The 24,890-nt window shown below is 37.2% G+C and overlaps 1 protein-coding gene and 1 long non-coding RNA gene across 2 annotated transcripts in view; one reads left to right on the plus strand and one right to left on the minus strand.

Moving 5' to 3' along the window:
• LOC126379189 (putative fatty acyl-CoA reductase CG5065) overlaps positions 1–24,890 on the plus strand; it is a 51,767-nt gene extending 26,877 nt beyond the window's left edge. Inside the window, exons 2-13 of the mRNA XM_050027866.1 lie at positions 5,675–5,907; positions 6,702–6,763; positions 7,283–7,399; positions 7,663–7,785; positions 8,647–8,772; positions 9,459–9,612; positions 10,401–10,502; positions 10,818–11,010; positions 11,695–11,801; positions 12,805–12,937; positions 13,952–14,209; positions 14,464–24,890. Coding sequence (XP_049883823.1) covers positions 5,856–5,907; positions 6,702–6,763; positions 7,283–7,399; positions 7,663–7,785; positions 8,647–8,772; positions 9,459–9,612; positions 10,401–10,502; positions 10,818–11,010; positions 11,695–11,801; positions 12,805–12,937; positions 13,952–14,209; positions 14,464–14,611 — 1,575 coding nt within the window. The 5' untranslated portion in view covers positions 5,675–5,855 and the 3' untranslated portion in view covers positions 14,612–24,890. The remainder of the gene's footprint in view (positions 1–5,674; positions 5,908–6,701; positions 6,764–7,282; positions 7,400–7,662; positions 7,786–8,646; positions 8,773–9,458; positions 9,613–10,400; positions 10,503–10,817; positions 11,011–11,694; positions 11,802–12,804; positions 12,938–13,951; positions 14,210–14,463) is intronic.
• Positions 1,968–3,592, minus strand: LOC126379323 (uncharacterized). Its single transcript, XR_007568316.1, has 3 exons — positions 3,559–3,592; positions 2,825–2,950; positions 1,968–2,083 (listed from the first exon to the last, which is right to left on the minus strand). It is a non-coding gene; the product is annotated as an uncharacterized LOC126379323 (long non-coding RNA).

The raw sequence follows: 24,890 nt of genomic DNA on the forward strand, positions 1-24,890 counted from the left end.
AGCTAAAAAAAACTGTCCTACTAATTAGTTATAAGTCCTGGAAATAACCTTCAAAGAGAAAATAATAGCAAAAAGTAGCCCGGATTGACCCACATTTATTAATTTTTAATTAATTGTGTATATTTGAAAAAAAATTAAAAAAACACGGTTGCGTAGATATTCCACGAAACTATAATCAAACGTTCCGTTGTAAGTACAGATACTGCTTTATTATTACGTAGTGCGAACAACATTGACAGTTGTAACTTTACCTACAACGTTGTTCACCTTCCGATTTCATCTTACTCGGATGTTGTAAGTATTAGTTACTTCGTTCTTACACGAAAAATTTTAACAACATGTTTTGCGTAAGTTGAGAAACCTATTTGTTCCACGTGAAAGTAAATGATCTTTGATAGTGTAACTATAGAAATTGCTTTTTTAATAAGGAAATATCTCAAAATAATTGTATGTATCTTTAAATACTTGTTTGTTGCAGGGGTTAGTCTAGAATGTAGAAGTATGTATGCTCATACATTATACAGGGTAGCCCAGAACTTCAAGTTCAAAATGAAAAATTAGATAGTGGCTCATTAGCTACTAGAAACACCCCCATGTAAGTTCAGCCATTATTTATAGTTTAGGAGATATGACCTATTTTGTACCTTTTTCTAGATTTTCTACCTTACTTCAGAAATAATCATTTTGTCGCTATCCCGTTCTTAATAATTATTTTATTTTACTTCACAACTATGCCTAAAGATATATACCGCTAGGTAAAAAAATAAAAACAGTCAAATCAAAGACAAAAAAAAGTTATTGGAAGTCAAAGTGAGAATTGGACCAAAATTGTCACAGTTGTTAAAACTTCGCCGAAGAATAATTAACACATGAGATTGGCATGGACGCTGAAAGTAGATATCTCTAAAAAACTGCTCCATTTAATAGCCTTTTAGACACATCAAAAAAGTACCTTTAATAGAAGCAATAAACTAAATAATTAGACCTCAAAGATTGCAAGATAGACAGATTTGAAGGAAAAAATTACATTCTCATACAATGTAGGTAGCTGCTTCTTTCTAACGTTGTTCTTTAACAACCTTTAACTACCTTTGTGGTCAAAGACACATTTTCAATAAAAAAAATCACGCTCATAATCGCTAACAGGGTAGACATAGCAACAGTCTGAAGACAAAACTTGCAGTCACTTTTGGTATTCATATTGTAATGAAGGAAAAAGTTATCCCCAAACACTGTTGGTGATTCATACTATAAGATGCTAAAATAAAATCTGTCTGTCTTGCAATCTTTGAGGGCTAATTACTTAGTTTTATGCCCCTATTAAGGGTACTTTTTTGGATGTGTCTAAAAGCCTATTAAATGGAACAGTTTTTAAAAACACTTTCAGGGTTCATGAAAATCTCATGTGTTTATTATTCTTCGGCGAAGACTTACAACTGTAACAATTTTAGACGAATTCTCACTTTGACTTCCAACTTCCAATGACTTTTTTATCTTTCATTCGATTGTTTTTATTTTTTCACCTAGCGATACACATACTTAGGCATAGTTATGAAGCAAAATAATTAGAAATTAGAAAGAAAAAAATAGAATTATTAAGAAAGGGATAGCGACAAAATGATGATTTCTGAAGTAAGATAGAAAATCAAGAAAAAGGTGTAAAATGGGTCATATCTCCTAAACCGTAAATAATCGCTGAACATACACGGGGGTGTTTCTGGTAGCTAATGAGCCCCTCCATCAAATTTTTCATTTTGAACGTGAACTTTTGGGCCACCCAATTAAGTGTTTATTCTAATTTGTATTAAAAAAAAATATTTATTTACTAGCTGTGCCGAAAGCCGTTTGACCCGCATGGGTTTTTAGTTTTCAGGGAGTTATTTCTATTTGTAATTAAAATCCAACTTTTAATTTTAAAACGTTTATTAATTAATACATGCATAATCACAAAATATATTAATACGGTATGGCACTTGCCTTTATTAGAAAAACCTTCATTTTCAGTTATTACAGTTAGTCATTAAGTGTTTTCTTGAACATTTTGCTCCTTTCCGATCACCCCCTCTTTGCTTTTCGGTAGAACCTGCAAATGACAAAATATAAAAAACTATTAAGTATGATAATAAATTACTAAAAAGAAAAACATCCATTAATACCTATTATAGTAAGCTTAGAGATGAGCCAATTTTCCAACGTATCCGAAAAGCGACAGTGTCAGTGATAAAAATGTATGTGATTGACATAAGGTCTGTCACTGTCGTTTTACGTACTTAATCGTTTGCAACTTGGCTAAAACCCCATAAAAGCCAGTTGGTTTGCATAGGAGATAACTCTAGAAAAAACTACATTAAGCAAATCAAAAATATATCTGTGGTTGTTATGATAAGAGGAAAATGACAGAATAATTATACCATAAATACACAGGCACTGACTATTTCAGAGAAACTTTACCACGCGCCGCTTCCAGGTTAGTAGGTAAATACCTATATCAATCTAGAATACAAATACTGAAAGGATATTTCGGCATACAAAACATGGAACGTTTTCAGCTGCTTAGCTTCCCGGCCAAGTCGTAAATCAGAAATGGTACTAATATTATTTTTTTTTGCCCAAAAGTAAGATGATCTGTGCGTCGGAGGGCACGTTAGGCAGTCGGTTGCGGCTTAATTAAGTATGCAGGTATGTCGTCGTTACATGAGGCATGTCATGGACCTATAGCGGCTCAGTAGTAACCCTGATACCAGGGTTGATGAGGTCAGTCAATTATTGTCTCAACCCACACGAGAGAAGAACTTTAGTAGGATACGGATAGGTACATACGAACCTTCAAGAGAATGTGTCTCATGTTGACTACGACGAGAAGATATCCCATAGTTTCTTGAAATATTTTTGCATTTCAGGTCATTCTTCCACTGGGTTGTACTGGATTGGGTTGCAGTATTAGTGGAATCTGTTAATTGTAACATAATGGTTTAAATACATTGTTTGTAGGTAGGTACATAATAGACGTTAAGCAATAAAAAGGACCCATTACCAAATCACCCTAAAAATTAGACACAAACCTAGATATTTTATCGTTATTTAGGTATTAAATAGAAGGTTAGTACCAATGCGTTAATAATAAAATGTATATCAAACTCAAGCGCACAAATAACAACAAAATCAAGGGTGTTTTTGCAAAAGTTAACTTATATACCTAGGTAGATAATTCACAACCAAGCCGAAATACTACAGTTGATCACGTAACAGTTTTTTGTTCAAATATCTTTATTTATTTATTTATTTATTTATTTATTTATTTGTACACAATGAAACAGACACAAGAAACATACAAAGAAAACAGATAGTACAGGCAAGCTTAGCTTAGCTTTATTTTATTCATATACCAGGTGCTATGCCAGGTGATAGCGAATGTACAAAAACGGCACACCCCAATTTAAATAGGTAGTTAGTTTATAGATTAAAAGCACCGAATAGGCAAATAGGCATGCTTAGTTTACTTTAATAATTAGTACAGAGCAGTGCAATCATCATCACGCATTAACCAAACCAACTTACGTCAAGTAGGTCGTCAGGTAGGTAGGTAGGTAGGGTAGGTAGGTAGGCAGGATCTGCTTCTGTGTAAACCTTACAAAACAAAATATTTATAATATTTATAATCCAATAAATAGTAATATACTAAGTAGGTAAGATAATAGGTACCTAAAATCTAGCTAGTCTATTATTAAGTAAATAACTCACCATCTTCGATTTTGTCCAAGTTGAGCATACGTATAATCCTTCAGTTTGTTACTTCCACACAAAGATATGCACGCGTCGAGTAGCCACCATGAACAAATTTAATAGAGAGATAATTATTACATCTATCCAACATTCGTCAATCATGACTTTTTATTCTAACAAAAATCGACCTTATTATTACTACAATGCGATCATTATTTGTAGGGTCGTATGCTGACTGACGGAATACCGTGGTAAAACTACGATCACAAGTAGACAATCAGCTTTCACTCTACAAATAACGATCACAGTACAATAATAATAAGGCCGTTTTTTATAAACTTCGTCACATAACCCGACAAATGATTCAAATTATTGCCTTTAAAAGAGTTGTATTCATATTTACGAAGAGTATAGTGTAAAATAGGTCATCAAAAAAGGAAGTTAAATGAAATAACGTAATAGTAATATCAAACCTTGCTTGGAAAAATCTACGTGATTATAGTTACACCAAACCGTTACGCTAAAAGTTTCGCAGAATAGGCAAGTAGCTGGAGTTACACCAAATAGTAACGCTAAAAGATTCGTGGAATAACGAAGTAACTAGACGTACAACCACTGTCGTGTCGTATAATGTCGTGAAACATGTCAGTACGTTTACTTACGACTCGACCATCCTAAAAAACTTTCGTGTAAAATCGACGTAAGTGTTATTATGACTTTACTATATGGGAAAATTACAAAAAAAAATCACGTATTTATACTTACTTTCTTACTATGGGGGAAAAATATTTTTATCAATGTCGCACAATTTCATTGTTTTTGTAATATTTTTTTCATTTTTACTGATATCTTAATGAAAATTTGTGAGAAGGTGTATTCGTGTATGCTGAATTGAATGGTGCAATAAAAAAAAAATGTCGCTAGTCCACTTACTGCGTTTTTCCACGGGGGGTGCGAGGTAATTATCGCGTTAAATCTGTACAACCCCATCTATATAATTTTTGGTGAACTTAGCCTGGAGAATAGCTCTTTTGAATTTCGAATCTGCGAAGTAATAACTCGCTACGCTCGCTTCCTCGTTCAGGGGGGTTAAAATGGCCACATCGAAGCAATTCATCTAATAAAGCAATGTTGCAATTTGACATTTGGTTGCATTGCGCACTTACATTTATATGCGCAAATGTCAAATTGCAATATTGCTTTCTTACATGAATTGCTTCGATGTGGCCATTAACCCCCAGCACTTATCGCTATCGTCCCACTAGGGTTAATTAATTCTTTAAAATATAATTGATACTCTCAGACTTCGCCCTGAGGTTTGCGCCCAACTGGGCATTTTCAGGTCTGTTGTTTTAAATTTAGTACCAGGTGAGAGTTCCCAGCGCTCTCCATTTGTCCGGCTAAGTCTCGTCAAAGTTAAAAGTAGCATCCTGTAGTCACCAAACGGGTTTCACTCATTACGCACACTATCATAACATTGAATGATACCTATCCTAGCATTCTTTTGTCGAACGATCATTACGATGAACATAGCAACTTGTTATTCTTTATGTGAGGTTAGTTTGATATAGGTTTTATTATCATCTTTAGATAATAAAACTTAGTGATGTTTGTGAGACGAACGAACTGAGGAGACTGGTACCGAGACAAACCGTATTGTGGTTTAACGGTATCAGTGGTGTACCTAATTATGTAATACATGATATTATAAATAAATTTAAAAAAAAAAAAAATAATAAATATCAAGTTTGATGTTTGAGCCACTTGTTCTGTCTTTTTATGTTTCTGTTAATACGCTTAGCTACCCAAGGGAAACACAACAAAAAGACTTTATAAATTAAAAACAAATAATTAAAAACTTTTTACTTCTTGTGTGTGTGAACCCCGACGGTTATAGTGACGTTTTGTTCTCCTTGTGTTTGTTACTGAACTTTTTTTTCTATTGTTACAGATGGCAGCATCCAGCCATGCCGGAGCGATTGAAATAAACTAAAACTACCCTCTTCCGTGCTAATCTTCCATAGATTATAAAATAAGGGGAGCGAAAACGAAACAAAAAAAACGCACATGACTATAGTTCAAAGGGGTCCCATTTGCGCTTGAAGTGTGTTTGAAAAGCGAATTGAAACAAAATGGCGTCTGTTTTTTCCGGTCATTATGGCGGGGGACAGGAATATGTACCAGGTAAGAGGATTTTTCTGTTCCTTATTCAAATTCAAAAATATCTTGATTGTGAGATAATGGTGCTAATTCCTGTAAATACCATCTAATTTTATTTTAAGTTATATCTGTCATTTTCTTATCCGCCGAAAAGGAAAGGGACGGGTGATCGACAAGCATAAAATTTATGGAACACACGTCAATTTTAAGCACAAATCTAAACCAACCGTCTAAAAATTTTACGTCAGTCAATAACCCGACACATTAATTTACTCATTCTTCCTAAAATTAAGAGCTGTCAATCATCCGTCCCTTTCCTTTTCGACGGATATGAAAATGACGGATATAACTTAAAATAAAATTAGGCGGTGTCTGCAGGAATCGGGGCCAATATCTAGTGAAATTTTCCGGCACAAAAACAATTTTATTTTTTCCGTTTTTCCAATTATTTTCAATTCAATACTTTTGCGATGGAAAATTTCACTTGATATAAACTCAGAGTAATGAGCTGTATCATCCCCTCAGTATTCGTTACGATTTCACTTACACCCCTTACGACTACGTAGCAATCATACGAGTAAGTACGTATGGATGTTAGTGACACCGTAACGAATACTGAGGGGAATGATTCTTAATTCGAGGAGTATGATCCGTATCATACTTTCCAAAAATCAGGCGATCAGCCTGTAGTGTCCTCCTCCATGGTCCAAGTTAAGCGTTGGGCATACGATCCGGAAGTTCCGGGTGAAAATCTCGGTGGAGACATCACAAAAAGCAGTTTGAATATCATTGTTAAAGACTCTTTTTATGTGTTTCAGTGGCAGAGTTTTACGCGGACAAATCGGTATTCGTCACTGGAGGCACTGGTTTTATGGGAAAGGTAAGAAACGTCATAACATACCATAGATAGCCTGTATGCAACTCACAGCTAGGCACAGGCTTCCCCTCCCGAACGAGGTGGGTACGGAGAATACACCTCCACCAACCCGCAACGTGGTACGAAATGTAAATTCAAATTGAAAAATTTTATTCAATAAATTCAAAAATTTTAGTGTTGTTGCGCGTCTCATCTCCACTCGACAACTAATGTTGCTCAACTAAAAATGAACTGTAAACAAACCACGCTGAAGCGCAACAACAACAGCGCGCGACGTTGCCAGCTGAAGCGCAACATGTCGCGCGGCTTGTTGTAAAAGCCGCGCAATATGTTGCGCTTGATCTGGCAACGTCGCGCGCTGTTGTGCAACGTTGACGTACTTGTTGAACATTAATTGTTGTGTAGTGGATACCAGATTTTATGCTACAGTTAACCTTCAAGCCCTACCCTAGAAACTACTTAGTATTTACTAAGTAAATAGATAGTGTAGCGCGAATAGTGATGATGGTTATGATGTTTCAGGTGTTGGTGGAGAAGTTGTTGCGGAGTTGTCCTAAAATCAAGAAGATCTATCTGTTGATGCGGTCGAAACGCGGGCAGGACGTCGCGTCGAGACTCACCGAGCTCACACAGTCACCGGTAGGTACCTATTGACATAGAGAGGGTAGATAAAGAAGAAGATAGATATACGTATAGGTGAACAGATAACAGAGGGTATCCGTAGGTGTAGTGACAGACAACGCAGAAGATGCTACAGAAAGTGACAAATATAAATTATGAAGTCCTTTTCTAAAACGTAACTAATTTGACTAGTTGGAAACTACCCTCTACTCATTTTGACGTTTCGTAAAAAGTATCGTATTGTGACAGGGTTGTCATCTAGTCTGTTTCTGATGTTGCAGTTGTTTGAGACGCTGCGGAAAGAACGGCCGCAGGAGTTGAACAAGATCGTCCCAATAGTGGGTGACATCACCGAGCCAGAGCTGGGCATCAGCCCCGCGGACCAGGCCATGCTTTGTCAGAAGGTAACACAACACTACTGGATATTTTTTAGATTCCCGGAAACAATTTTAAAATTATTTCGTATGATTAAATATAATTAGTGTTCGGATCTCACCCAACACAGGTACTCTCATTCCTGAGAAGCATTTGGACAGAAGTTGAAACAAAATTAAAAAAAATATATAATCTAAGAGTCGATTCGGGCAATCATCGGCTTAGTTTTAACTTAATTGGACAGGACTGAAGCTAGCTCCATATTTATTATCTTTCTTGAACTTATTGTAAGTAAAGGACGGGACTAATTAAAAAAAAATATACGGTCGAATTGAGAACCACCTCCTTTTTTGAAGTCGGTAAAAATCACGACCACCCATGCACGCATGATCGTCGATTTTAAATCAGTTCTTTGTTTAGATATCAATGTACAAGACACGACTAGTCAAGATTATTTTTAGTATCATCATAATGACCTCTGAGATCCAAAACGACGAAAACCGCAAGTTATTTTTAGAATTGCTGCATCTAAAATGTCCTTGCGGTGTACCGTTAATCATTTGCATTAACAAAATCTTGTGGGAAATCGAGATCTTTGGTGATGTGCCCTCGTCACAGATAATGTTTAAAGTTTTAAAATATTTGATATACAATGACCAACCCTGGTGTCAGGGTTACTATTGAGCCGCCAAAGGCCCCTGACGTGACTCATGTAACGACTACGTACTTACATCAGTAAGTAGTAACCGGGACCAACGGCCTCTGAAACACGGATCATCTTAATTTTCGGACAATCGGGTGATCAGTCTGCAATCGCAGTAAAAAGAAAAACTTTTTTTAAATTTTTATTCTTCATATTCTTATTCTTCAACTGTGACCTGGATTTGCAGGTGTCAGTGGTATTCCACTCGGCAGCGACAGTCAAGTTTGACGAGAAGCTGAAGCTGTCGGTGACCATCAACATGCTGGGCACACAGCAACTCGTGCAGCTCTGTCACCGCATGCTGGGGCTTGAGGTGAGTCAGTTGGGGCCTGTCTGGGTCAACCTGGGTCAGCCTGGGTCAGCCTCGGTCAGTCTGGGTTAGTTTGGTTTTTCACTCTTTATTGCTTTTTAAATACAAAGGAAACTTGCACATTATAATTATTTTTACATGAAAGCCGAGCCGAGGGTGGTTGTCGTGGTAGCCCAGTTGGTAGAACACTTGATTCTATATACAGGGTGTTAGTGACATCGTAATGTAAACTTTGAGAGTTGATGATGTTCGTATGTTTATATCCTTTTTATTTATTTATTTATTTATCTAATGTTCGGAGAAACAACAGCTATAATTAACATAGTAGCATCTTGTACCTATATGTCGTTGTGCAATAAAGTATTATTGGTTGATTGAGATGATTCAGACCATGATTCTGAGTTGATACCAAGTGGAATTTTCCGTCGCAAAAGTATGGAACTGAAAATAATTTAAAAAACACAAAAAATTACATGAATTTTCCGACAGGAAATTCCACTTGATATTAACTCAGAATAATGAGGTGAATCATTCCTCTCAGTATTCGTTACGATGTCTCTTACACCCCGTACAGGTACATACATGTAGGTATGGGACTAATCACCTACCAACTACTGATAGTGTGTTGTAGTCGAGACCTGAATTTAGACCTTAAAAGACCTTAATTGTTGAATCTGGAAATTTTGCAGGCGTTAGTCCACGTATCAACGGCGTACTGTAACTGCTCGCGGGAGCGCGTGGAGGAGGTGGTGTACGCGCCGCCTGCGCAGCCCGAGCACGTGGTCACGCTGGTACAGACGCTGCCAGCCGACCTCGTCGACCGGATCACGCCCGATCTTGTCGGTGAGTATCGGACTTGGATAGCTTCTGAATCTAGCAGCGACTTGTCACCGCATGCAGGGGCTTGAGGGAATCAGTTAGGGTCAGTATGGTCCTGACGACCTGATTACTCTAGCCACAGAGGCGGCCAATCAGCTCGCGTCAACAAACACTTTAGAACCCGCTTATTGACCCACTAGGGCTGATTAAAATTTTCAAATATGATCCTCTCAGATGACGCACTGAGCCAAGTGTTGGCAACCCTAACATTAAATTTATATTTTCCTTACTGTGACAACATTTTTGTCTCTTCACTTCCGTTCTTGCTCCCCATTTAACTACTGTAATGTAAACATTTTTTGTAGGAATTTTAATTAAATTCAGTGAGTTTTGCATATTTCTGGACGTTTCAATCTCAGCCTTAGCCTCAGATAACCAGCCCTCACAGCCATTAGGAATCTTACACCCCAAACCTAACACCGAGGTTCGCGCCCAACTAGCAACCCTCAGGCCTGTTGTCTTAAATTTTGTACCGGGTGAGAGCCCTCAGCGTTGGCCATTTGCCCGTAGCATAATTAATTATTCTGTGCTTGAAGTGAGTCAGTTAGGGTCAGTCTGGGTCAGTCAAGGATCACTTTGGAAAACTAATGTACTTACTTCAACCAAACCTACGTCATTTCGGTGGCTAAATATTCTTGCAACGATTAAATTTTAGCGCATTTGGATATATTTTTGTCGGATAGTCTGGTGCCCTCTATCAGAACATTATAATATGAATAAGAAGACCTAAATGTTTGTTTGTCCTTTGACAGGTGACAGGCCAAACACTTACACGTTTACAAAGGCCCTGGCGGAAGATATGCTTATAAAGGAGTGCGGTAACCTTCCCGTGGCGATTGTCCGACCTTCTATCGGTGAGTAATTTTGGTGTCACTTATTGTATTTAGACGGTGACATCTCTATACGTTTTACTTTACTTTTTTATTTGGGAAAGCAACGGTCTTAGTCTATTATTTACATTATATGGTTGCTAGTAATACGCATTCAGAGGCCAATTATAGTTATCCACGTGTTATATAGAATAAATATATTTTTGAATTTAAATGCCTGCCGACTTCTAGTTGTATTTCTATTAAGTATATTACTTCTACTATATTCCCAATTATCGTCATCAAAAGAATTTTGCCTAACAAAACTTTTAAAAAGCTCCCTCAACATCTTGGTCACAGTACTCTCCTCGCTCCGAGAGCCGGTGCAAGGCTGGGTGGACAACTGGAACGGTCCCAACGGCATCATAGCAGCAGTTGGCAAGGGCATCTTCCGCACCATGCTGGGCACAGGAGCACGCGTGGCCGACCTCGTGCCCGTCGACACAGTCATCAACCTGATGATCGTGTGCGCGTGGCGGACGCACCTGAGACGGTGAGTGAGGACAAATGGGGGCGCTGGTGTTACCCGGCAACGGTTTTAAAACGGTGTGTTGTGTTAAATTTTGTACCGGGTGAGAGCCCTCAGCGCTCCCCATTTGTCGGCCAAGTAGTTAATGACATCTGCGGCAAATCTACAATAAGTTACGTACAACAAAAAAAAAACATATGTGAGTATATGAGTACTAACACTGTAGTAAAAACTACACTAACACTGTAGTAAAAACTACACCAACACTGTAGTTTTTACTGACACACTTGCTCGACTTGCGGCTGGTGGCTCGACAGCAAGCTCGGTGAGATATGGGTACTTAGTTCATCTTGCGATGGATGTACCTCTGACTAGTCCAACTGGGAATTTTGTCGTGAGTTTCCCGATGGGGACATTGTCGAAATCACTTTTGTGAGACTGTCCTTTGTTTCGCAAGGACATTGCAGGCTTGAATCACCTGATCGTCCGAATAAGTAAAATGATTCCGTGCTTAGGTCACGTTAAGCCGTTGATATCGGTTAGTAGCCGCAGAAAACACCTCCGCCAACCCGATATGGAGCAGCGTGGTGAAGTAATATGCTGCTCCATACTCTCTCCGGTCGATTGAGGGGAGGCCTGTGTCCAATAGCGGAACGTATATTAACTGTTTATCTGTGTATGTTATATCTTCAACATGTCTGTTTTCAGAGGTGACGGCGTGGTGGTGTACAACTGCTGTACCGGTCAACAGAACCCTATCACGTGGCAACGCTTCGTCAAGACCAGTTTCAAATACATGCGGAAACATCCCTTCAGTGAGTTCTTCTATCTTATTTGGTTTTCTTACAGCTTTGCAGTGTACCAGAGTTAAGGCAAGCAGTTCTGTAGTTAACATACAGTTTATATGTATACAAAATACTGAGGGGTATGATTCCGACCATGATTCTGAGTTGATGTCAAGTGGAATTTTCCGTCACAAAATTCATGACTTAATGTTTTTTTATTATTTTTTTAAAATTCTTTAAGTACTTTTGCGATGGAAAATTGCACTTAATATTAACTTAAAATAATGAGCTGAATCACCCCCCTTAGTTTTTGTTTTTTTTTTTGTAAAGGGGGCTAAAGGAGGATCATATAATTTTTTTTATATATTTTTTTATCACATTACTAGATCATGTGGGGTATCGTATACATGGTGTTAGTGACATCGTAACGAATACTCAGAGGGATGATTCAGACCATGATTCTGAGTCGATATCAAGTGGAATTTCCTGTCGGAAAAGTCATGAAAATTTTAGAGCTTATTTAAATTATTTTCCGTTCCATACCTTTGCGACAGAAAATTCCACTTGATATCAACTCAGAATTATGGCCTGAATCATCCCTCAAAGTTTTAGTTACGATGTCACTAACACCCTGTATGAAAGCGCTTTGTTGGCACATTTTCAGTCATTTTTCTTTTTCTTTTAGGCTTTTTTTATTATACCACCACAAACACATAAACTTAAACAGGCTATATACGTCCCACTGCTGGGCCCAAGCCTCCCCTCAATCAACCGGACCCGAGCATACTCCACCACGCTGCTCCCCTGCGGGTCGGTTGGTGGAGGTGTTTGGGCTAACGTGTCTTCCGAAACATAGAATCATTTTACTTTTTCGGACAATTAGATGATTCAGCCTCACAAGGTGATTTCGACATTGTTCCCAACGGCAATCATACCCGGACTTTCAGACCGTGAGCCCAACGCTCTAACCATTACTGCATGGAGGCTGTTATACCACCAGCATCAGATAAGGTCCCAACTCTTGTGTTACCAGGCGAGGTGGTGTGGTACCCAGGCGGCGACATCACCAACAACCGGCTGAAACACGGAATCCTGTCGCTGCTGCAACATCGCGCACCAGCCACTGTTATGGACCTCGTCGCAAGAGCCAGCGGGAAGAAGCCCATGTGAGTTCAGTTATTTGTTTACTTTTGGCTACTGCCAAAGAAAGGTCAACGAATGGTCAACGAAAGGTCAACGGCTAACGTACGGCCAACGAACGGTCAACGAAAGGTCAACGAACGGTCAACCTTTGGGTCTGGAGAATGGGATGTCAATATTTGCCTTTATATTACCCACATAACGGTCACAAGCGATACTTCTTCTTCTCTCGTGTGGGTAGTGAGATCCATCCCCGACCTCATCACCCACCAGGGTAACAATTGAGCCGCCAAAGGCCCTGACATGGCTCATATAAATCCCATGTAATAGGGGGCGAGTCTATTGCCATTAACCGGGCTTCCAATACTGGATACCACGTCATATCAATTATTTGCGAGCAATTATCAATCATTTATCAATTCAATTATCAATTAATAATAAATAAAATATATATATATATTATATTTATATTTTTTAATTTTTTTTATCAATTATTTAGCAATTGATGAATGTGGAGGAAGCAAGAGAAGTGTGTCAGGATCGAAGCAAATGGAATTCTATAGTCTCTGCTTACCCCGGTGGGAAATAGGCGTGAGTTTATGTATGTATGTATGTGTATCAATTATTTATGATCCAATCATGAATTCAAACTTATAAAGTTGAATTCAGTGGTTTATAGCCCGAGCCGCGACTCGAACCCATGACACTATGACGCGAGTGACGCGTTCTCCAAACAGGGCTAACATGGATTACATACTTACTTAAGTAAATAGTAGCCGGGAAGTGACTATGATTCATCATCAATTTAAGAGCCACGCTCTTGTCAGTGCAGCATTTTCGATGCTACTTTTTTTAGGGAAAAGCAGCAGTGGGTGGTTTCTCTCTTGCCTTCCGCCCCGCAGTAGTCTGTCTGGTCTGACGCAAGTGGGATAGCGCCCAGAGTAGTCTATTACAAAGCCATACTAGGACTCCTGTCCTCCGTCCTGTCTGTCTGTGTCTGTGTGTGTGACTATGATTATGTGAAACTATTTGAATTCCAGGATGGTTAGAGTCCAAAATAAGCTGGAGAAGGCAGCGGCGTGCTTGGAATACTTCACGACCAGACAGTGGGCGTTCTCGGACGACAACGTGCAGGCTCTCTGCGCGGCCCTTTCGCCCGAAGACCGGCGTATCTTCGACTTCAACGTTAAAAACATCGACTGGGACGCATACATCGAGAGTTATGTACTTGGTATCAGAAGGTTCCTCTTCAAGGAGAGCCCTGACACGCTGCCAAAGTCAAGGAAGGTGCTTTCTAGGTGAGTGAAAGTTGTTAAAATTCCGATGTGATCCTACCTTAACAGCAGGGTCTGCACAGCAACCGCACCACCCGCGGCGCCAAATATATCGACGACTTTGACCAATAACCATACGCCATCTATCTTCGTAGACAGCCTTCGCTGCGTCTATTTTTCGAAGCCCTTGATACCGAAGGATGGTGTTAACAGAGACTGAGAAAAAAGCCCAATTCGCTAAGATATTTTTAAATATTTCCCAACCCCTTCTCTTGCAGGTTACACATAGTCCACATCATAACCCAAGTGGCAACCGTGTTCTTCCTCTGGAGATTCCTGTTCTCTCGCTCGCAAGCATTGCGCAGCCTCTGGCGGCGCATCGTCGACTTGTTATCGCGCGCCGCCCGCCTCCTAGCCATCGCCTGATGCCACGAGCGTCCATACCTTCGTTGACGACGCCCCTCTCACAGATAGCAAGGCTTCAGCAACCTTTTTTGGCCCAGGTGAAGTTTTATCATCGACAAATAAGGACGCAATTTAGGACTACTTTTCTCTTTCTTAAGCTTAGGGGCGGTCGTGTTGCTTTTATAATGGCGCTGCGGCGCGGAATGGACGGTCAACGAACGGTCAACTGACGGCCAACGAACGGCCAACGGACGGACAGGTTTACCGTTCGATTCCGCACCGCAGAAGGCTATAATTCACTTTCCAAAGCTAGGCATTAAGACAGTAACTCTTTACTATGTTGCAGTAAAGGTGATTCCAAAAGTTTTGTATACCTATTATAGCTCAATGGTTATCGGTAAAATGGTAAAGTTCAAAATGTTATTGCATAGTAATAATGTACAATAGTGTATGCTGACTCAGTGAACACCTGTATAGTACATGTTCGACTAGATACATAGAATTTGTCATTTATGTCCAGTAAAAATTGCATTGAAAAAAAAACTGAGGTTTTCTTAGGTCTTTATATAGCAGGAGGAGTTTCAGTGTGAAAGATACCAGTTTCAGGTATTGATAGCAATCAGCATAATGACTAGGTGAAGAACTGAACGATATTTTAGCGCTCTATTAATGGAGTGAAGTGCCTAATGAAGAGAGAAGTGCCCAGAAATAGCAAAGTGGTACTTAAAACTAGCGAACTGGCATATTTTACACTTGAACTAGAAATATTGTAGAAGCAGTAAAGTTACGTATACATGTTGAGAGTGTTAATAAAGCAGCTTTAATTATAATAGAATGTCGTTTATTTATTGAAAGAATGAAAGGAACGGCTTATTTGCACTTTTCTGGCGGCGTTAGTACTGAAAATGTTAGGAAAATTTAAATCTTTGTCACTTAAAAGGCTATAATACATAATCGATGTTATATAGTTAAGATTTATAAACAAATCTTACGCGTGGCAATTTGCAAGAGCAATAGTTGAATAGCATTCAGTATTGTAGTGTAATGATATTGCTATCCTTGTCTCGGGAGTATACTTCATCTGAATACAAAGCAAGACAAACAGTTAGCTGCCTGTACAGTGATGGCGTCTTAGCGAGAATCATGGCAGTATACAAAAAGAGTAATAAAAAAAAGTAAAAAAGTGTAATAAATGTTCAAAAAGCAAGAAGTACTTATCAAATGATTAACAAAATAAGCGATGTTGCCAGATCTCTTAACGCTCTCCACACAAACATGTATCGTCATACAAGACAACTTGCAACGTTGCACGCAACAAGTTGCGTATAATGTTTTTATTTAGTCTAGTGACAAAACTGAGCTAGATCAGACTAGAGCAAATAAGCCGAAGAACAAGTGAATGGACGGAAGAACTAGAAACGAAAATTCGTGAATTTACATTTGAATAGCAAAATGGCGACTCGAATGTCGTTTTTTTTTTCACAATTTTGCGCACACTATCGACTGCCAGTTTCTCTAAGACTATGTTAAACTTCTTGTATCTAACCGAACATCGCAGTTAATCTATTTAAAATAAATTTCTTGTTGTAATTCAGACATTGCTAGAAATCTAGATATAATTCAGTTACATCACATACCTAATATTATTTCGTCCATAATTTTATGTGTTTTTTTTTCTGACAATTTCTGTGAGTTTAGATGTGGAAACTCGATAACTGAAACTAGTCATTTTACATAAAGCACCCATGTAAGATAATGAAACAAAATTTCCATATGAACAAAATATTGTTGTAAAACGGTTATTAGTGATTTATTAAATAATTATAAAGTATGGATAGGGTGGTTGAGGTGTGATGTAGTTGTGGGGTTGTATGAGTTTCGTTCCTAATAAGTCGAAACTCGATCTATTGACCATTATGACGCTTCAGAAATTCATATAACACGCAGTTTCTATAGTCTTAGAACCTATTCGTAATGATAAAAAAGACACTTTAATGTCAGTTACGCCTGTTTGCTATCCCTCCATTATAAAACGGAAAAGTCGATACTCGTTATCTGTCTCTATCTATCGTTCGCATTATTTGAAATCTACCTGTCTCTTTCTCTCTTTTGTCCATTATGTGAACTCCCTCCGCAAGGCTGTCTAAGGCCAAGCTACTATTTTATTGAAGAGTTTTAAAGATCTATTTTATCTCTCCTTTCAAATAATTTGCGTCGGAAAAAAGTCTAAACTGTGATTGTTATGTGGATTTTTGAACGTCGGCCATTTTGTGAACATTTCCAAAGCATTTTAGTAGCTTGTGAAACAGGCTCTCAAGTGACTATAAATATGTAAAAAAACGAAATATGAAAATTTTAATAGGACATAAAACGTACAGATGTTAAAATAGAAAAAGGAAATGTAGGATATGTCATTTATACAGTTGTCAAATGTTACCCCCTTCCTTTCCGCTTGACGCATTTTATACTTAACCGTGGCGCATCTGTCTGTGGGTTTTATGTCCTATAAAAAGAACATAGCGCTTTTCTCTCATTTTTAATTGTATCCAGAAATCTTTCTCTTAAGTAACTTAGACAGAGCTATGAAACTTTTTGCTCGATTTCTTGTATTATGAATATATTATATCGAAAACCATTTTGACATTATCTTGTTGACAAAGTTCTTAAGACAGTACCGAATGACACATAAGAATGCTAAAATAGTATCAGAAAGATAATTAAGTCCCACTATGGAGTAATTAATATACTATATACGTAAACAGAAGGTCCCTTGCCATACTAGTAAAAGTTACCGCTAAGTAGCACGCAAATGCAGCGCCGATGGCGAACAATTTATTGTAACTGTTCATAATAATACCACACACCGCCACTAGATGGCACTTATTTCCATATGTAAGCTTATACGGTTAGCGACATCTAGTTACTTCTTGGCGAAATAGAGTACTACTGTTCCTGCCCATACTATAAAAAAGAGCGCTGTTGGCGAGCGTAAAATAAAATTTATAATGGAAGGAACTATTGCTCATTGCGGTGTCCTTATCAATGATTAGAACAAATTGAAAAAGCAACATGTCTCAAAGATGATGTGGAAATGGCTTTATTAGATTTTCTTACTTCTAATGTCGCTTGAGAAGCCCAGCATTTCCTTACAAAGTGTAGCAGGCTACGTTTCCCTAAACATTAGAATATTTTGGGGCAGATTTGGATTACGAAGTTAAATGCTAAATACTTGTGTAAACAGACATTGGCGTGGCATCTAAACAAACCTTAATTTGGGAGTTTGACGGCTTTAAAACTAGCGCCATCTTTTTCTGATGCTGTTGTTAAAAAGTGATAGCGCTACTTTAAAACTGTCAAGCTCGATCTGTCAGAGTAATAATGAAGACTAGTTTTTAGGGGAACGTGAAGTTGCATTTAAAACACCGCATTTCATTTGAAATAACAATTGCTCAACAAATTTCTACAAGCGGTATGATTTCCAAAAAGCTTTGGGAAGATTTGTGCCGAAATTTTGATATCCTTTGCTAGATTCGACTTAGTATTGCCGACTTCCTGCGGTCGAGAGTCACGCACGAGTCCAAAATAGAAAATTAGTAAAATCTTAGTACGTTTAGGGACAAAGTACTTCCATCGCACGGAGTCGGCCCCAATAGTCGATATTAGATTTAAAATAGATGAAAATTGGATTTTCACTGATTCCATGGGATATTGATGTTGGTTAGGTAACGCTTCGGGTTTTCTGAAAATATTCTGTACAATGACATGGGTCTTGATTTATGAAATGCAAGCTACTCCCGTATGATATTTTGTTTAAAGTTTTGACGCTTCCTTAGTGGTAAAGTAATTTAAGGTGTTGATTTTGATTGGATGTTTGTAATTTTTTGGCTGTCCAATTTTATTTGAACTCACAAAATGTTTATTATAACCGCTGGTTCACGGTTGAATTTAAAGATTTTGAGAGGCAACATGAATTAGAGGAAAACTTACTATTTGATGAATTTTTGTTTCTAAAGCATTCAACCGTGCTTAGAGAAACTCACAAAGAGAAAATTAAATCGAAAGCTCTGAATCGCACGGGATTTGAACCCACAGCTCTTGGCAATTTGTCTTTACTACGACTAGCTACAGTATCTCTGTTCAGCAGTTTATGCCCATCCATCCATCCACCACAGTCATCCATGTCCAGTCCATCATTGGACAAGTATCTCACTTTTATAACATATTTAGGACGCTGTTTTTTCTTCATTCCTAATTCACAAGATATCTCAATCATTGCAAATGGTATAGGTAACGCTAACAGGTAGAGATGTTTGATCTAGAGTAATAAATCTAAAATAGTTCATAATTTTCATAAAGATTGAACAATTCTTATGTTATAAAAAAAAGGTACATTGGGCATGTCAAGATCTTACGAATAATCCAAAAAAATGAAAATTTCGCCTTGGTTCACAACGATGTGGCTACGATTGTCGCAATATTTAAGCAATTTTTAAGTTTAGCTATATTTTAACGTTAACTCATTTCCATTGCAGTGACTTAGATAAGGGGGAAGGGGATATGGAAGGATTTAAAGTAAATTAAGATTATTTAATCCTAAGTAAAGGAGATTCTTGGTGGAAGTAACTTTTGAATATAAAGAAAGTTTTTATTTTGAAAAGCAAAAGACAGGAAACAGCAAAGTTCTGAAATTAAAAAGGAAAACTAAAAAGTAAAGTCTTAACGTGACTTAAGCGGTGATTTCGGAAATTATTGGCCATCTTTTGGAAAGTCAATAAGTGTTTTCAAAGGATCTGAAAGCCAGCACATACAGAAAAAGTTTTTGATCAAACAAATCTTTCGCCGTCTTAGCGAATGTTCATTTGTTACTAGGGCGTAAAAAATTTTTGGTTTCATTCCAAGTCGTAAAGTCCATATGAGTATCTAACTTTTTCTTAAATAATATTGATGTGGATAACATTATGTCAGAGGTAAAGCTGGTATTGCATTAAACGTATTTGTAGCTGCATCCAACGGTCGAATACAACCAAAGTTAAGAACTCATCGATAAATACAGATACATTCTGGAATTATGTATTGTAATATTGGCCATACCTGACTAGGTTAGTTAAGTCATGTTGAGTTCAAGTTGAAATTTTCATAGCAAATAATAGGCTTGCGTGTTTTTTTTTACATTGGAACTGTCTACTGAACACGAAACACGGAAAATTGTCTTTGTTTGGTTACATTTGTCAAATTCTGTGGTTTTGACTCTATGAACGCATAATCAAGAACCGAACTGGGAGTTAAAAAGGTCACATAGAAGCAATTCATCTAAAAAAGCAATGTGGCTATTTGAATTTTGCGCAAATGATAAAAAGCAATATTTGCTTTTATAGGTGAGTTGTTTCGATCTGGGGAGGGGTTAAAAAGGCCACATCGATGTGATGTATCTAAGAAATAAATTTTAACCCCCCTGGCCTTTTTAGCACCTCTGAACTGGAAAAATTATAACAAAAAAGTATATAAAGATAGGTTGCTCAGTGATCGACTTGCAATTCTACTTGCAATTGCGAGCTACTTGCAATTCTTGCATACTTCCCACGTGTTCATCAATTTTACACTGTCTATATGCAATTCTCCAGATTCTTCATCTGACTTCCTCACTTAGTCTTCCTCAAGATATTCAGACACTCGTCCTTGCTTTCTGAGGGGTTAAAATAGCCACATAGAAAAAAAGTATAATAAAAATGTATTTATTGGACCAATCAATCAATCACTGCTGGTACTTAAAATGAGTAAAACCTGTGCTAGAAGTACCAGCCAGCTATCTCCCATTGACACAAAAATATCCATAACAGTTTCAGCGGAGTTCTAATATAATACAAGATACAACTATTTAAATATACTTTTGAAGCAATTTATCTAGCAAAATCTTTTTTGATACTTGTTTATCCCCTTGGGCAAAGGCAAAGCCGTGCACTAGCAGACGTCTAGCAAACAACATCAATTGCAATTTGACATTTGTGCACGTAAAAGTAAGCGCATATAAGCGTCTGATTGCAATATGCTTTTTTAGATGAATTGATTCAATGTGACCTTTTTAACCGCCCCGGTTTTGTTTTGATCTCATCTAGGATTGCTCTTCAAGTCTTCCGTTTCTAACATACATCTTCCATCACTGTAATCCTTCTGTAGATTCACAAACTGTCAAAGGGCAACTGCAGTTACGTTATTAATTGAAATCCTATCTTGTCTTTGAAGGTACTTTTAAACAGAACTACCGGGTGGTTAAAAAAGCCACATCGAAACAATTCATCTAAAAATGCGATAATTAAATTTGACATTAGCGCATATAAAAGTAAGCGCGCAGTGCAAACAAATGTCAAATTTAATAGCAATATTGCTTTTTTAGATGAATTGCTTCGATGTGGTCATTTTAAATCCCCCAGTTCAGTACAATAAGTAATTAAACATATTTTAATAAATAACATTTTAGAATAGTCTCAATGCGCGGTAAGAAGTACATCTGCCAAAGTACGTCAGCTAATGTTGTGACGTTTATTAGCATAGTGATGTAACAGTCGATATAAGGTCGATCAGTTCTTTTTAATGCTATCTAACAGTACCTACAAACTGCGTTGTTATTTTGTTGTTGTCTTTCTCTAATATTCGATCGTTTTGCTCCAGATTCATACTGAATTTTTCATTTCGAGCGCCTACATGCCAGAAAAGGCTTCCATAACGTCGTATTTTCCAAAAAAAAAGACTCACCAAGTCAAAATTTATGGATATTTTGATAAATGTAACCGACTACTTCTACAATATTCTGTATAAGTTATACATTAAGTAAGTCGCCTAAGTTTATAATACAATTTATATAAGTGTTAGCATTTTCTTAATTAATAAGTCTAACAAGGCTCCTTCGCTATTTCTTTTGATATTTTGTCACAGTCTTTGTGATTTGGAATGGATTATGTTGAGTCGGATCTTGTATGATGGCGTATGGCAACAGCTTGTTAGTAAAAAGTTCAATTCGCTCGTTAATCGAACTCGGGACCTCAAGTTTCCAGGTAATGTGCTGGTGGTGAGGCGTAGAGAGAATAGACTACAACACAGAGGGTCTCATGAAATAAATCCGAATGAAAATGGTAAAAATCCAAGAATCCATCTCACAAATGTACTAAAGTTAAAAGAAACTCCAAATATTTGTGGCTTTTGAAATTTGCAAACGATTTTGCCATAACATGACACTAAACTTTCTTCTGTGAAGCGTTCATAGTCCTATTGCTAAATAACAATCTCTGCCTAGCAACCTCAAACTAAGAGGGTAAAATAAAAGATAAATTTGGACTTCTATTACATTCCCGAAATATCACGTAAAAATGAAATATCTACTTTATTGCACACAAAGTTACAAGACATTTACAGGAGAAACTTATTTTAAGGTGGGCCAAGCGGCATTATCGCTAAGAGCGATCTCTTCCAGACAACCTTCGGCAAAAGATAATGAATAATTTGTCATTATTCATGATTGTGTTTTAATTATGCAGATTGTCTTGTTAATGGGTGGAAAGAGAACATAAATATTGATAGATGATCTCATATGAATAGAAAAATACGTACGTAAATATACTCACGCCTATTTCCCACCGGGGTAAAGAGAGACTATGGAATTCCAAAAAAAATATATAGTTAAATACTGATCCGACTTGGTGTATTCATTCCTAATTCTTCCAGTGTTCAATAGATAATGTTGAATTAGGTTCTCTTAGTGTAAATTTATATAAAAAGGATTCCTAAACGAAGGTGGATTTGTGAATTATTATAAAGATATAATGTTTCTGTGCTTGTAAGTATATGATTATGTGTACATTTTGAACAAAAACATTAATTTAAAATGTTATTTTTGATTTTGCGTTGACGCCTTTTCAATTAAGACAATTGTTTGGAAGTATAAAGAAATACTAAGAGAAAAATGTTTTGTGCGATATATTATTATTGTGTATATAGAATTTAGTTACCCAAAGTTAAATCCAAGTAAAAAAAATAAAGTATGTTTCATTTTTGCTGTATGTACGTAGACTTTTGGAGTGATGTAACGTTTGACATTGTTTTTGGACGGACTTTTGATGAAGACTCATTACTATCATTTTAAATCCAATATCTTTAACTCTTCATTGAGAATAGATAAAAAAATAGTTTGTAGTAATAAAAATACAATATTACGCAAATAATTATAATAAAAGCAATATTTTATACGATAAATTAGTTTCCCGCCAAATTTTGACGTTGACATTAAAAGAAAGATGGCGTCCAAAAAAGTTCGTTCGGAAACGTGGCGAAAATGCTTTAATGATATTTGTTTTGCTTAGTCACAAACAGTCACTAAGGTAAATCCATTAAAATTCGATGGAATGTTAAAATATTTAAAAGTGCTGGTTGAATAATGCTCAAAGATCGATTGTCGTCGTTTCAGGATAACTGGGTTTAAAAAATATTTAAAAAAATGGGCTTGATAGCATTAAAAGTAGAAAAATATCTTTTTGAAATTTCCTTTTTGATATAGATATTAAAACACAACTTTTGTCATTAATTTCCAAGATATCTTGACTAAAATACTTATGGCTTGGTTACACTGTCGGTATATTCATAACTTATTAGACAGATAATAATGCAGCTATCAGACACTTTTGCAACAGATAGGCTGTCATTTTGTCAGTAATTGCAACGATCCTAGTTCGATTGAGCCCCAAGTAATCAGTCGACATCTTGCGACCATTTTGATACTATTAAGATTGATATGACAAAGCGTATGGTGATAGATCAGATTAGTCCATCGCTTATATAAAATGTCCCATCATCTTAAAAGGACACAATCCCTGTGTCGGTTTTTACGACATGCTCGGAAGATAAGTAGCTAAACGTGTTACCTATATGTTTTTTATTCACTTCCAGTCCATAGAGGTACCGAAATACAACGAATTTTAAATCAAGCCCATTTTTTGTACCACTATACAATATTTAACTCTCTCTGATTCGTAATAAGTATATCTATCTCTTAAATCGTTTAGGATACAATTCATAATATCTATAATATTCGTAAACGCTAAACTAACAAGTATTTAGATGCAAAACGTTAGGTTTCTGGGACCCCAGCTAATATACACGTTCTCTTTAAAATGATTTAAGAAATTAAATTAATTATGGGCGAATTTATTTTTCCTTTAATTACACAAAAATGTAGGTAAGTAATATTTTTGTTTTGAGGGTTGATTTTGGACGAATCTAAATTTAATTTAAATTTATTTTGACAGCTCTAAAACCTAATAGAGTCATCCTTCACTTATGACTATGTAGAGCTAGTGTTAGAACTGCCATCATCACTTTCTTAGCGTTAACCACATTATAATGGAATCTGTTTTAAAATTTTACCTAAACCAGACCCCGGACACTTCATACAAACAACCTTGTTTTACACGGACAACACGGCAACTGCGTGTGTGACGTCTGACGCCATACGATTCAAGACTAAACTATGCGAGCGGAGAGTTGCCGTTCTATACATAGTATTATTCCTTATTCTATGCCTGAAGGTCCAATTTGTTACATAAGCAGCGTTTTCCGCTTACTTGACATGAAGATTTATATCCTGTCCTGTCTGACCTTCCAACAGAAGTTTTAGAACTGTTTAATTAAGTTAAAATTTTCCATTTTTTCTACTTCAGGGCTTATAGCCATCTCATCCTTACCCTGTGTCGTCTAACGCGTAAGAGTGAGCGAAACACGTTTCGCGCGCTCTCTCCCTTACCCCGTTTACGGCCGTTTAAAGTTAGACCCAGAGGGGGTGAGGCCTGCGCCTGATACGATTGGAGCGGGCGGGGAGATACCACATAATACGTAGTAAATATTCTTTATTCTATGCCACAAACTTAATTTTGTTTAAGTTCCTAAACTAGCTCTGTCTTTTTCTTGTACTTATCGTAAGTAAAGGACTGCACTATTAAAAAAGTCAAACTAGTGAATTCTCCTTCTTGTATCGTGTGGGTTGTGAGGTGGATTACCAACCCCATCAACCCTGGTGTCAGGGTTATTATTGAGTAAATTAAAAACGAGCTGTATTACTAGCTAAACTAGTAAATTAAAAAGTAAGTTTTCTCCGACAGAATTAGCGCGAATCGTGAATTAAAGTAATCAGGGATAATTCCAAACTTTTTCTTTCTTTAGCTTTCGGGTCCCAGAAAGTATCCCAGTTACCCTGTTACGGCGATGGCGTGAAGACAGTCAAGTTGTCTGGTGATAGGATGGTATATACATGGGCGGT

This window comes from Pectinophora gossypiella, chromosome 28 (genome assembly GCF_024362695.1).
Source record: "Pectinophora gossypiella chromosome 28, ilPecGoss1.1, whole genome shotgun sequence".
NCBI lineage: Eukaryota > Metazoa > Arthropoda > Insecta > Lepidoptera > Gelechiidae > Pectinophora > Pectinophora gossypiella.